The sequence below is a fragment of the Pristiophorus japonicus genome, chromosome 14 (genome assembly GCF_044704955.1).
Source record: "Pristiophorus japonicus isolate sPriJap1 chromosome 14, sPriJap1.hap1, whole genome shotgun sequence".
Taxonomy (NCBI): Eukaryota; Metazoa; Chordata; class Chondrichthyes; family Pristiophoridae; genus Pristiophorus; species Pristiophorus japonicus.
In genome coordinates this window covers 134,551,177-134,565,514 of record NC_091990.1, presented here as the reverse complement: position 1 = coordinate 134,565,514, position 14,338 = coordinate 134,551,177, and the positions used below count along the sequence as shown (strand labels likewise).

The 14,338-nt window shown below is 40.2% G+C and overlaps 1 protein-coding gene across 3 annotated transcripts in view; it reads right to left on the bottom strand.

The window, feature by feature from the left end:
• Nucleotides 1-2,915: 2,915 nt before the first annotated feature.
• The window catches only part of LOC139280121 (1-aminocyclopropane-1-carboxylate synthase-like protein 1), an 88,292-nt gene continuing 76,869 nt past the window's right edge, over nucleotides 2,916-14,338 (bottom strand). For all 3 annotated transcript variants that reach the window (XM_070899642.1, XM_070899644.1, XM_070899643.1), the window contains 3 exons: nucleotides 13,476-13,618; nucleotides 12,443-12,596; nucleotides 2,916-9,228 (listed from right to left, as the gene is read on the bottom strand). In XM_070899642.1, the coding sequence (XP_070755743.1) occupies nucleotides 8,948-9,228; nucleotides 12,443-12,596; nucleotides 13,476-13,618 (578 nt within the window). In that variant the 3' untranslated portion in view covers nucleotides 2,916-8,947. The remainder of the gene's footprint in view (nucleotides 9,229-12,442; nucleotides 12,597-13,475; nucleotides 13,619-14,338) is intronic.

Below are 14,338 nucleotides of genomic sequence, written 5' to 3'. Positions count from 1 at the left end.
AGCACTGCAGATGATATCCAATTGAATGTGGGATTGTTGAGAGTCTTTCTGGTGCAATAACCAGCTCCAGACCTAAACTTTCGATGGCATTCTCTACAATTTTAGCTTCTCTAGTTCCAGTAAATTTCCACTGATGAACACTCATAAAAAATGTTATCTCGCTAGAGGCCGAAAAATAAATGATGTTGCCTTTGGCTCCCGCAACTACATGCAAGCAGCACACCATTGTTTCGGTGCATGCAGTCACTGACTCTAATCGATCTAGTACAGAGATCGTGATTGGCTGATTTCACGGTACTGACGAATACAGCAATTGTGATTGGTCATTTAAGTAACTCGCAATTACATCATCACTCTGGGTTTTGACGAGATTTCTGCCTATTTTTCAATGAAAGTTTCTGCAAAATGCTCACTTTTTGAAGATGGGGACATTGATTTTTGTAATAAGTGGTCCCTAAACTAATATTGGTGTGAATATGTAGTACTTCCACAGAGGGGACTATGGAAAATCATTTTCTTGAGACTCTGCCCACTGTCTAAAGTACTATATACAGTTCTGGTCACCTAATCATAGGCAGGATATCATTTCTCTACAAAGAGTACAGAGGAGAACAACAAAAACTTTCTAGGTATTAGGAATTTGAGTTTCAAGGAAAGATTAAGCAACTTGGGTTCACCTGCTTTGGAAAACAGAAGATCTCAAGATGATGCAATTGGAGTTTTGAAAGGTATTGACAAAAATAATCCAAACAAATTGTTCACAACGATAAAGGTTAAAATACCAAGTAACATAGGATATTTGTCACACCAAAGACAACTATCCACTCTTAGATGTCAGGAGGTGGTTCTTTTCCCAGAGAATAATGGACCTCTGGAACAGGCTGCCATCTTGTGAAGTGGATGTTGATTTGCTGAATTCCTTCAAGCGAGAGCTGGACCTGTTTCGGCTGGGGCAAAGATCAACTCTTACAGAAGGTAGGTACTGCAAGGAATTCAGGGCCAGAGTGCTCTCCTGAACTAGGTTAGATCACCTAGATGGGTTGGAGAGGAATTTCCCAGATTTTCTCCCCAAATTGGTCTGGGTTTTTAAATCTGTTTTTTTGCCTCTCCCAGATCGTATGGTTTCAAGTGGGGTGGAGAGTATGTATTGTGATACACAAGGTATCACAATTATGTGGGACTATGTGACTGGTCAACCTTCAATGTGAAATGCAGATGACAAGCACGATAATGAACACTGTTCAGAATAGTTCATTGCATGAAAAAGCCATGCCACCCTCTCCGTCTCCTAGCAATTTATCAATAGCAAGCCCCCATTGTCACCACAGCAGAGATCAGCTAGCTCAGCATTGAACCTGAACCTTCCTCATCTGTATGGCCCTGCTCTTCATTACCCTAACTTGCTGCACCATTGCAGGAGCTTTTGAAAATCATGCAAGTTTACATTCCACAAACCTTAAATATTTAAGTACCGTTAAGGACCCCTTTTATCTTGTATATAAGCTACAATTCCCTGCTACTGCATAATTATCTGTGTCCATGACTTTATGACAGACTTTTACCTCTCAGCTTAATGCACTGTTCATACCTTTCCATAAAGGTTTAGTTACCTTTTAAAACAGATAATACTGCTGCTACAGATCAGACCAGGAGATGGTGCTATAGACGTGTCTGCTCATTTAAGTGTTTAACAATTCCTGATTTAATTTACTGAATTTACCTGTAGAATGTGGATTAAGGTAATTAATTTTACAACTAATCATGTATTATTAATGTCCTTATAGTAAATGGTGATACTTCAATGTCGAAACCAACATTAAAAAATTGCACCAAATTGCATAAAAATGCCAACATCTCAAGCAGGAATTATCCTACTAAATCACAACAATTTTTGATGCTGCTTAAGAAAGATTATCATGTATCTGCACATCCAATGTTGTTTTTATGTCAGGTGTGAAATTCTTCTGTTTTCTCTTTGATTTCACTTGATCCTGTTCATCACACTCTAAACCAGCCACTAGGAACATGCAAGAGCAACATAGGAACAACTCTCCCTCCATATATTCAGCCGTTTGGCTGAAGTCACTCACGCTGGACCATTGGCGATTGAATCTCTAGTGTGCTGTAAGACAGTGCAGTGGGACACAGATTCAATCCACATGTACAGATACACTTTTATTGGGAAGGTGAGCGAAGTACTGCTTCAAGCCGCACTCAACCAAAGCTGGTGATCCAAGTCAGTTAGTAAACGCAATTTGTAACTGAGTCATATAGATCAGGATTTTGATTCCTCAGTGCTGAATTAAATCATCTCAACCAGGTGGTCAGGAACAGTGTTACAGTCAGTCTCATCACCCTTGGCTGGGTGAGGGAATCAGCCACTTTATCCTGCTCACTGCCCATTGACACCTGCAGGAAAATGATCAGGAGCGTGTGGATGTTGAGCGAGAGCAGGATTGGGCTTGGGTATGATGTCCATCCATGGTTGGATACCCTGCCAAGATGCACTGTCTCGGCTCTCATATGAAGAAAGATCACTTGGGCCTGGTACTAAAAGGCACCCATGGGACCATACCTCTGCAGAAGTCAAAGCGTTTAAGAGACATGGAGAAAACTAGCACATAAAATCTACACACAATACCACCAGTGATTCCAGGAACATTTCAGAAATGGCAAAAGTCTCAGATATCTTACTTTTCTTTTCACCAATGGAAAAGTATCCATTTTTGGGGACAGCCTCTGGCTGATTCATTTATTCTATCTGTTGGAATTCAAACTTGCAACTACAGTTTTGTTAAAAATGAGCAGAAATGTAAATGGGTGCTATGCAGATCCAATGTTTGCAGGGTTTGAGTTACATGAAACTCAGTTACACACAATGCAGAGTCAAAGTAAAATGTTTAAGTGGCAATAACTTGTAATTTTACGAGACATATGGATACAGAGTACAAAATAAAAAAACTAATAATTATATAGTAATGATTACATTAAAAAGTGACATGTTTCAAATAGGTTACACAGTCAATTTATAATCATATATATATCATGTTGAATCATTATTATACAGAATTGGATGTAATACATTTTATATGAAATACATTTGCTTTCCCAACCCCCAACAGGGCTCACAACACATAGACGCACAATTAAACCTCACTTCACATCTACATACATTAGCTCTAGGTAGATAGGCCACATGGGGACCGAGCAGTTGTGCCAAGATTCAAATATGAGAAATTACACATGTTTGTGTCCCTCTGGTAATGACAGCCATTTGAATTACTGAAGAGAACATTATACATTAATGGAAGAAAGCAAAATTAAAGACAGACCAATACTTTTAAAAAAAACTCACTTTTGTGCTCCGTTGAATGTTTAGTACCATGAGAGAACGGACCTCCAGTAATTTGATCATCTTTGAAGGCTTAGTGTGAAATAAGCAGGGAGATAATGTTTCCGCATGTTATTAGTTTAATGTAACTGAGTAGTTGAGAAATGCTTCTCAACAAATTATATTTGATTTTTTTTTAAAAAAAAGGTTAAATTTCTCTTTAAAAAAAAACCCTGTTTCAAACAACAAGCCATTACTTCTCACTCTTTCCAGACAACAGGAATTCAATTAATAGCCATATTTTCAAAACTGGCAGATAAATAAGACACATGTTTCATTTTCGGGAAGTCAAGACACTCTGGATTTTGCCACAAACTGGTTTACACAAAACGGACTTCAACATTACACTGCCATGTAATTATCCACACAAAACCAACCTCACACTGCCAAGTAATAATACAAAATAACTCAGTTCATATATTTGAAAAGTTATTCCGCCAAAACATTGTTCCTTCCCTCCACAAAGGTTACATTTATAAAGAGTCAGGAGACATAAATTCAACAATGCAACAGGAAGTAGATCCACTGAACTGGACTATACTGACAAGTTTTGTTGGCCGAACCATGATAAAGTCCATGTTGGAGACTAATTAAATATTTAGAGAAAAAAAAACCTGCAAAGGCTCAAAATCTAAAATTAAAATTGGAGATCACAGAATCAAAAGATGGTACAGCACACAAGGAGGCCATTCGGCCTATCGTGCCTGTACCAGCTCTTTGGTCGAGCTATCTAATTAGTTCCCCACTCCCTTGCTCTTTCCCCGTAGCCATGCAACTTTTTCCCTTCAAGTATTTATCCAAATGCTAGGAATTCACAGTATGCTTGTCTCTGCCTTGAAAGAGGAAAGATGGCTAATGTTTCTGGAAAAGACTTTCAGATGAGTCTATGCCAAAAATTGTAAAATTTTTTTCTATTTAAGTCTTTTATTGCCTAAATTAAACACAAAGAAAGACTTTGGTGTTTTTGATAATAGCTGTAACAATCTCAGAAAGGTTCTTTAGGCAGGGGACCATGTAAAGATTCAAATCTTCAATGAAGGTTGTTTAAAATCACTTTTATCTTCAACATTCAAAGTCAAAATGACCAACTACAGCTATTAAATAAATCCTTCAAGGTGTAAATAAAAAAAATGAAATGTCCCTCAAAAAGAATCTTGAGGAACAGTACTCGTTCAAATGACAAAACCTAAACTTTTCCTAAAAAAATAATTTATGTACTGCACGTAGAATTGCTCAAAGGTAAGTAAATAAGTGGGATGTGCAAACTTTGCATCACAAGTTTAATTAAATTTGGCACAAAATGCAATTAAAAGTTATTAACAAAAACCAAATGGGATGTACAAGATCTGAGAGTAAAATATGGTATTCTTTGTTCTACGTGAATAACTTTCAGTGCAGAAGCACCATAATTTTACTGCAGTAAAAAACATCTTCTGAGGTAACACAATCACCAAATGTACTAATCTTCAAATTGGACATTAAATTCCATGCAACCCATCAAAGTGCAAAATCATTTTCAACAGAGCAAATCATATGCTGAAACATGCATTTGTGAGACCATCTAGTTCAATGTTTGAGGGATCTTTCCATACTGTTTAGATCATATCTTCCTAGTTTTTTTAAACTGTGATTGAGGCGAGATGCATTGCAGGATCTTCATAATGCGGAGAGTTTACAAACATATCGGGCTGGATCTTCCCGCTTCTGACTCACCTGGAGCGGGGGCGGGGGAGACCTGGAAGTCCAGGTTTCCCCGGGCACTGAAGAATTTTAACTCCACAGCGTGCGTGCGATGTAAAGGGCAGGTCCCCCACCCAGAAGCCAGTCTGATTTGACAGGCTGGCTTCTAGTCGGGTGGGGAATGCTGGCCGGACACGAGGCCGCAGCAACAGTTCAGGGGGTGGGGGGGCACTGATTCCCGACTCCGGGGTGAGTTCTGATCCATGGAGGGGCTGGGCCTGATTCCGGGGGGGGGGGGGGGGGAAGGGGGGAGGGGGAAGGGGGGAAGGGTGCAGGCCGCTGGTGGAGAAGATTGGGGGGGTCAGGCGGAAGCACTCCTGCTTCTCGCGGCCTACATGGATTGTTCCCCAAGTCTGTGCGTGCCTCGCTGCAGCTACCTGGAATTCCGAAGCCCGGGATCCCTGGCCACCTGCACAGCAGATTAAAGCAGAGGCTTCAGGCCTCATCAGTCACAATCACCCATCACCCTGTGCTTCGACCTACATTGGCTCCCGGTTAAACAACGCCTCGATTTCAAAATTCTCATCCTTGTTTACAAATCCCTCCATGGCCTCACCCCTTCCTATCTCTAATCTTTTTCTGCCTCACACTCCCATAAGATGTCTAGGCTCCTCAAATTCTGCCCTCTTGAACATCCCTCATTATAACTGCTCAACCATCGGTGGCCGTGCCTTCAGCTGCTTGGGCCCTAAGCTCTGGAACTCCCTCCCTAAACCTCTCCGCCTCTCTATCCTCCTTTAAGACGCTCCTTAAAACCTACCTCTTTAGCCAAGCTTTTGGTCATTTGCCTTGATGTCTTCTTTTTTGGCTCAGTGTCAAATTTATCTGTTTTGTCTTGTAACACTGCTCTGAAGCTCCTTGGACGTTTTACTATGTTAAAGGTGCTATATAAATAAAAATTATCATATTTAAAATGTCAACCTGCCTCCTGGCAATGGTTTGGCTGCCTGTCCCCCCATCCCGACTGAGTAAAAGTTGAAAGTGGCTGGGTTGAGGTTGGGATTTAGATTTTTAAAAAGACTTGGATTTCTATAGCGCCTTTCACGACCACCAGACGTCCTGAAGCGCTTTGCAGCCAATGAAAACTATAACATCCCCCACTTCCCACTCACCCATTTTTTCATGTGGAAATTCCCCCCATTGTGCACACTCCCTTTCACTAAGTTGGTTCTTTTTCTTCAAAACAAATGGAAGCCACATGTAAAATTAAAACCACGCCTGGTGCCAGCCTTTTATATCACTCATTGGACGAACAGGGAGAAGCTAACATGCTTCTGACAGTCACAGGTTATGTAGTCTTTCCCACAAGTGAATTAAATGGCAGATTTCATTGCTTATCGTGAGTTGTTCATTGATGACAGCTTTCAATGGCCGTTATCAACTTCATCCTAAAACCAGGAATTTCATTTGACTAGCAAATTTGCAAAACATAAATGAGCTAAACAAATCTCCTGCCAAAGTTGTTTACCTGCTTCCTCGAACAGCAGATCTGGATTCGGTTGTGGAGATAAAACCACCGGAAATGTTAAATAAGAACAAGAGATGCTAGAAATGCACAATCATTGACTGAGAGAGACAGGTTAGTGTTTCACGTGCGCCCCTTTGTCAGAATTACATTCAACTCTGATGGTGGGGCCATCTATTGCAAGAGTGGAATGATCTGCTGCAGAATTTTGTTTTTTTACTCCAATTTCTGCTGTTCAGCGTCACAATTTTTATCCTTCTAAATCCATATTAATTTGAAAGCCCTATACATTAGAAAGGCATCTATTTTACAATTAGAAAGCACCTCTTTGTTGCTGTCATGAGCACGTCTTTCCTCCTCTCCAAAAACAAACATAAATATCCACTGCACCAAGTGACAATTCAATTAATAAATCAACTGCAACTCCAAGTCATGAGACGCAATGAATGGAAAGCAATCTGCCCCATCTTAACTGCCTTTATAAAAAACAGAACTGTGATCTATCAAAGTCTTATCATTCATAACTATGGCTGATATAATTTGTATGGAATTTAGTTTACTTGCAACCTGTGCAAAATGACCAACCTGGATTCTTCACTATTACAGCCCACAGAATAGTACTGGAGTGGATTCTACAGTACTTACACTGCAGGGGTGGCAGATGCTTATTTATAAAAACAAAATTAACATTTTACCACCAATTTCTTTTCATCAATGGGAGGGAAGTCAGAGCTGGGAAAAGGAACATGTTTTCACATTAAACAGCAATATCAGATTCAAGCACGGGCAATTTAGATAATAATACAGATTGGATTCAGAATAAAGCTTCCTCCTCTGTGCTTCAACTGCTGAGCTCAAAATAGCAATGACTATACATTAGCACAAAATTGTATTTTTCTCATCTCAATTATTTTATGGCTTCTCACAGTGAGAGATTGACAAACACTGCAGTGGCAAATCAGTGGCAGTTTGGTACTTTAGACTCATGCCCATCAGGAATCGGATTGAGAGTTTTTATTTTATTTAGAATCCCTATGGTCAGCAAAGAGAAGGGACCTTCATATAGTGAGCTCAGTTTCAATCCAGCCCAACTAACGGACTGGAGCATTAGTTGGAAGATTTCCTCTGATTGCTCTGTGTTAGCAACATCATAAACATAGTGGGAAGATTTCCTATGTTGGTTTTATTTAGTGAAATTGTGAATGTATTATAAAAGAACATGTTTACAATACGGTTAGAAAAACAGATTGACAATTAGAGGAAACCTTCACATTCTACTCCCAATGTCACAAATATAACTTGCATTTATGTAGCGCCTTTAACAGTAAAATGTCCCAGAAGCGTAATCAAACTAACATGAAGGAGGAGCTATTAGGATGGATGACTAAAAATCTCAGCAAAGAGGTATGTTTTAAGGAGCAGCTTAAAGGAGAGAGGTGGAGTGGCAGAGAGCTTTAGCGATGGAAGTCCAGAGCTTCGGGCTTAGACGGCTGAAGGCATGGCTGCCAATAGCCAATTCTCTTGCACATTATACAGCATAGGTGCACAGAGATGATCAATGATAACATCCTACTCAGAAAGCACTACAGGATAGAGAATCTTTCTTCATTTCGTCCTGTTGGTGATTAAAAATAAATTTTATAAACTGCTGTTCCGTACGATTTAGCAATATGTGGTTCAAAAAACTGGTTGGGGACCTCGCACTACCCTGTATCACTCATTCACAAACTAAGAGGAACTTTTAAGATCAATTCATCTTCTATTGGAAGAAATTTAAAAAATAATGTTTTCAATCACTTTGTGGACATAAAAATAAGTGTGGACAACAGCAGAATATGCTGGGTTTCTTTTCCACAGAAAACTAGATATCCCACTTCCCCGCCTCCTAATTACTCAAAGTATTGCTAACACTCATTTTATGCATTTTTGCACTATTGTTTTAATGTGTGTGATTCACAGGGATAGAAGGACGGAGATATATAGCTTCTTTGCCTCTGTCTCTATCGTCCCTTCTATCCCAAATCAAAATCAGTTAATGAAATTGCAAGTATTGACAATGCTGTAGTCCTGTGAAGGTGGAACTTTTGCATGCAGCTCATGGCAAGACGAGAAGATTTGGTTACAGCCACAAATTCATTTTCTTGGACTGGGGAGGGTGGCTGAGTGCACAAATTAAAAAATTTAAAATACCAGCAGTGTTGTACAGTACCACTTCAGTGTTAAGACATGTTACCAACCCCTCAGTCAGTGTGGTAGAGTATAGTGTAAAATAACCTACAAGCATTTTGCAAATTTGAAAATAATCACAAACGCATTCCAATTAATGCATTTTCTGAAATTGCAGGGACAGATTATTTCTCTGCAAGCTTGCAGAAAACTTCATAGACTTCTGGATTCTCTTGAGCAAACTGTTCAGCTGTGTTTCTCTGCAACCAGTCAGTTGATCGGATCTGTTGACGTAGAAGTCCAATTAGACCATCAAGAGCAGGATCTGGTGGAGATGGCTGGACCCCATCCTCTTTGACATCCTCAGCAGTTTTGGTTCTATTCTCAGCATCAGAATTGGGTCCTTTTTCAATTGACTGGATTTCTGAATCTTCCTCTTCTAAAACCTTCCTCAGCCTGTGCATTCCTAAGCAAAACAACATTGACATCTCAAGTTATTCGTGGAAGCAACAATTAATGAAGTTCAGTGAAATAAGATTTTAAAACGACTTTCAAACACATGCCATTGAGCTACTTATTACATTAAAATGGAGACCACAAGATTATTTTGAATCTCCTTGCAGCTCCCTTTGACGTCTTGGGCTGACTTGAAACACCAACTCAGCCATAGTGGAACTTTGTCAGCAATCAAGACTCTTAAGAACATAATGTGCTTGGTAACAATTTTAACCTCCCTTCCAAAAATACACTATTTCCTGTACAATGGCTTATTGCCCAAAAGTTTGTTTTTAACCATGACTCTTTATTCTTTATACCATCCTTTCAAAAGATTTCTCTTTCTCTCTCTCACTTTTCTGCTTTAAATTCCATCTGCCACGTGTCCGCCCATTCCACCAGCCTGTCTATGTCCTCTTGAAGTCTATCACTTTCCTCCTCACTGTTCACTATACTTCCAAGTTTTATGTCACCTGCAAATTTTGAAATTGTGCCCTGTACATCCACATCCAAGTCATTAATATATATCAAGAAATATGCAGTGGTTCTAAATACGACCCCTGGGGAACACCACTGTATACTTTCCTCCAGTCCGAAAAACAACCGTTTACCACTACTCTCTGTTTCCTGTCACTTAGCCAATTACGTATCCATGCTGCCACTGTCCCTTTTATTCCATGGGCCTCAACTTTCCTGGCAAGTCTATTATGTGGCACTTTGTTGAATGTCTTTTGGAAATCCATGTATACGTCAACCGCATTGCCCTCATCAACCCTCTGTTACCTCATCCAAAAACTTGATTATGTTGGTTATACACGATTTGCCTTTAACAAATCCATGCTGGCTTTCTTTAATTAATCCACACTTGTCCAAATGATTGTTCATTTTGTCTCAGTTTATTGTTTTTAAAGCTTCCCCACTACCAGGGCTAAACCTACTGGCCTGTAAGTGCTGGGCTTATCTTTACACCCTTTTTTTGAGCAAGGGTGTAACATTTGCAATTCTCCAATCCTCTGGCACTACCCCCGTTTCTAAGGGGGATTGGAAGATTACGGCCAGTACCTCCGCGATTTCTTCCTTCACATCCCATCTGGTCCTGCTGACTTATTGACTTTGTGGCTTCTGTATGGCACAGTCAGTTTATTCACGTATGGAGTTATTCACGGAGGTATCACACCACATTCTGTGGCAAATTGCAGCATTTTCCCCAAATTTTTCCAAATTCATCATCTCAACAGTTCACACCCAGGGCAGGTTTGACGCCTAGTCTGGTCTCAACTAGTGCAATGGCTGGCACTCTACAGTTGGCCTCAATGCAGCTGCACTCGGGAGAAGGGCAGAAAAAAATCCATCCAAATGCTGCTAGAATGTGCAATTGTGTAGACATCGGGCAATATTCTCAACAGTCAAATAACCTGCCAGCACTCACTATCTAGGCTTAAACATGCCTCTGGCCACATGGGCAAGTACCGACATACAGCCAGAGTCTGTGAAATCGTATGTGAGCAAGACCACCTTCAGGAGAGGAGAGAAAGGGTGCTAATCAGGAGGTAATAAAACCACTTTATAAACCTTGAATGTTATTTCACAGTTTATTTTTCTGTTGAAATCAGACTAATTTGAAAGCTAGTAACATTTAATAGATAAAGTAAACACTCAGATGTCACAAGGCCCATACTAGCGTATCGCACTTCTATTCACTTGGATGTACATATTGCAATTTAAAAAAAATAAATGGTTTAATTGAATTGCACTTTACTAAAATAACTGAAAAAAAATGCAAGAGTGAATGTTCATTCTGTGAATTTAGCATGATTATAAACCAATCCAAATTTTCCTCTGTAGCTATTCATAACCAGGTTAAAGGAACATTGGGTCAAAATATCCGGGAGGAATTTTTCCACATAGTAAATGGAGGAAAATTTCACCTTTCATGCTTAATAAAGCAACTTTGTTTTGTTAGCAGCTGGCTATATAATACACTTCACTTTAGATACCATGGAGGGATTGTTAAACTGGTGACCACCCATTCCTTGCTTCCGTCACTCCCATCCAATACAGGTTGTTTAAATATTCAAATCAAAGTCCTACAAAGGTTGTTAGAACGGGATGGCAATGTTTGTGGAGAAATGGGTGGAGCATGCAAAGTGCATGCTAGTCCCACTTTTCCTAAGCACTGGGGGCCTCACGCGAGGAGTCAGCAGAGGCCACTCAGAAAAAGTACATTTTTCATTTCCTTTTAAAAAAAAGGCAAAACACATCTTTGCGAGGTTTGAAGTAGCAGCTGCTCTTGGCCCCACAAAAAACCGTCTGTCTCACTGCCAGCATGTTCTGCCACCCGCCCCCCCCACCCAACTCCATCCCCAGGCTCCGCCCCCATCCCCCAACAGGTTCAACCTGTCAGGCGGCTCTGCAATTCTCCACTGCATCAAACTGGTGAGCTGCTGCAGAGAGCTCGTTTGCCCACAGCTCGCAGGTAACATTTAAACAAGGCCCGATCCTGGAAATGGATCAGGCCACCCGACTGTGGTCTGGGGCAAGCAAAGAGCGAGGGTTGCCGATATCACACTTGTTTTGGCCCCTCCCCTTTAGTGTCAGTATCAAGCATGCCTAGATTAGAGATACAGAACTCTCTCCTGCAGCAAAGTGTCTTGGTGCAGACCTTCGGAAATTCTTCCAAAATACTACAGCATAGTGTGAATTTGCTATATGGCTGTGGCATCTTAACTGACATTACCAAAGAGCCTAGGATATGAAATTGTCCCATACAACAGCATAGATATTAATACATAAGAATATATCATGTGGTATAATAAATATGACCTAGCCAGGTGGTTTTATTTTTTGGGGGCATGGGTGGAAGGCCTTATTGCTGAATCCCAGCATTACGATTGCAGTAAGAATCTTCACTCTAATAACCTCAGTGATCATTTAAAAAAAAGAAAGCTTTTAGAATGTTAAAATATACACAAGTTTGAAACTGCACCCGTTGATTAACCCATGTAGCAATATAAACATTAGAAATTTGTATTGGAATCAGTGCTCAAATCATATGTTCATCGGCTAAAGGAATGGCATCTGTGGCAAATACATGTTTAGAAGAGATTTAGAGATTTAAAAAAGGAGCAAAGATAAAATTACTAAACTGTCACCAACAGGACAGTTACGGTCATCACTGTACTCACCTAACTGCAGCCGATAGGTTTTGTCAGCAAATATAATGCGGAACCACCCAGGCTCACAGCACCCAAATGTCTTCCCATTGCTGACAAGAATTTTATTGTTGAGAAACCGCTTCCATAGTTTTGTCTCCTCTTCAAATGTTGGATTCTTTAAGTACTGAATCAGAAGAAACGTGTACATTATATTTCTGTGGATTTCCTGCTTCAATGCGTGAGTATAATTGTTTTCCCATTACCACGCTGCCACACCTTTTTTCCCCTCAGTCAGACTGACAATTTGGGCCAAACTACTAGAAACAACCCAGTTCCTTTTCATATTACAGAAAATATATGTATGGAACCATGAAAATATTTCAATAGTACTAACTGAATAAGTTATAATAAATCCCAAGTTAATTCCTTTATTTCTAGATTGAGACTATAGTTACAACAACAGCTTGCGTTTATAGAGTGCCTTTAATGTAGTAAAACATCCCAAGGCGCTTCACAGAAGCGTTATAAAACAAAACTTGCCACCGAGCAGCATAAGTAGAAATTAGGGCAGGTGACAGGTAAGTTTTAAGGAATGTCTTGAAGGAGGAAAGAGAGGTAGAGTGGCGGAGAGGTTTAGGCAGGGAGTTCCAGAGTTTGAGGCCTTGGCAACAGACGGCACGGCCACCAATGGTTGAGCAATTATAATCAGGGATGCTCAAGAGGGCAGAATTAGAGGAGCGCAGATATTGCGCGGGGTTGTGGGACTGGAAGAGATTACAGAGATAGGGCGGGATTTGAAAACAAGGATGAAAATTTGACGTAGCTGCAGCGATGGGAGAGGTTCACCGCTGGTCTGGAATCAAATCCAAGATCCAAAAGGTGGACCTGAATCCTCAGAACAATCCAGTTCCTTTTCATATTATGGAAAATATATGTATGGAACCATGAAACTTTTTCAATTGTCCTAACTGAATAAGTTAAAATAAATCCCAAGTTCATTCCTTTATTTACTCTGGTATAGGAAAGAGACAGAAGCAATATTCAAAAAGATTACACAGAATACCTTTTTAAAATCCGCCCAGATAAAAAGGCCTGCATGCTGGTTCAGGAAAGGAATTCCCATTGCTGTCAGTTCATTGGTCAAACACTTGTGAGCAGTTTTCAATCTGGCTCGATTTGTTGGCAAAAACACTTGGTTGATCCAATCTGCAGAAAAGTGGGAAAACAGACAAAACAAGCATCAGTGGATGACTGTGGATTTTATTGAGGCTGCAAGAAATTTTCAACCTTTCAGAAGGAAACTCTGATCTTTCAAGATGCCACAGTTTATAGGAAATCACTTCTGTAAAACTGCAATTTGAAGAGTGTCTCTCCATCTCATTATTTTAAAAGCTGAAGTTAAAATAAATAAAACAGTTTTAAGAGCCATTTTCTATATAAATTTCAACATTAACCTCAACAAGGCTGAGATAGATTTTTGGACTCGAGAGGAATCAAGGGATACGGAGATGGGGCGGGAAAGTGGAGTTGAGGTCAATGATCAGCCATGATCTTATTGAATGGCGCAGCAGGCTCGAGGGGCCATAGGGCCTACTCCTGCTCCTAATGCTTATAATCTTACAATCACACTAATATTTTTCACACAATTGTTTTGCTTAGTACGGTATCAATGTAAAATGCTGCTCAATAGGACGACGGTGTGGCCCAACAGCTCAAGCATTTTGTTTATAACTGGTGTTGCCAATGACAAAAGCTCTCACCTCAGCTGAAACTCCACACATCTCTATAGTCCTGGGGCTCAATATGGGCAACAGAACACATGCCAAATGTGACAAAAGAAAAATGCCCCATTTACTATCCCCTGCTGGCTTATGGTCTCATCAAGCAGGGTTTGCAGCCAGTAAAATTAGCTGCACAGTCAGCACT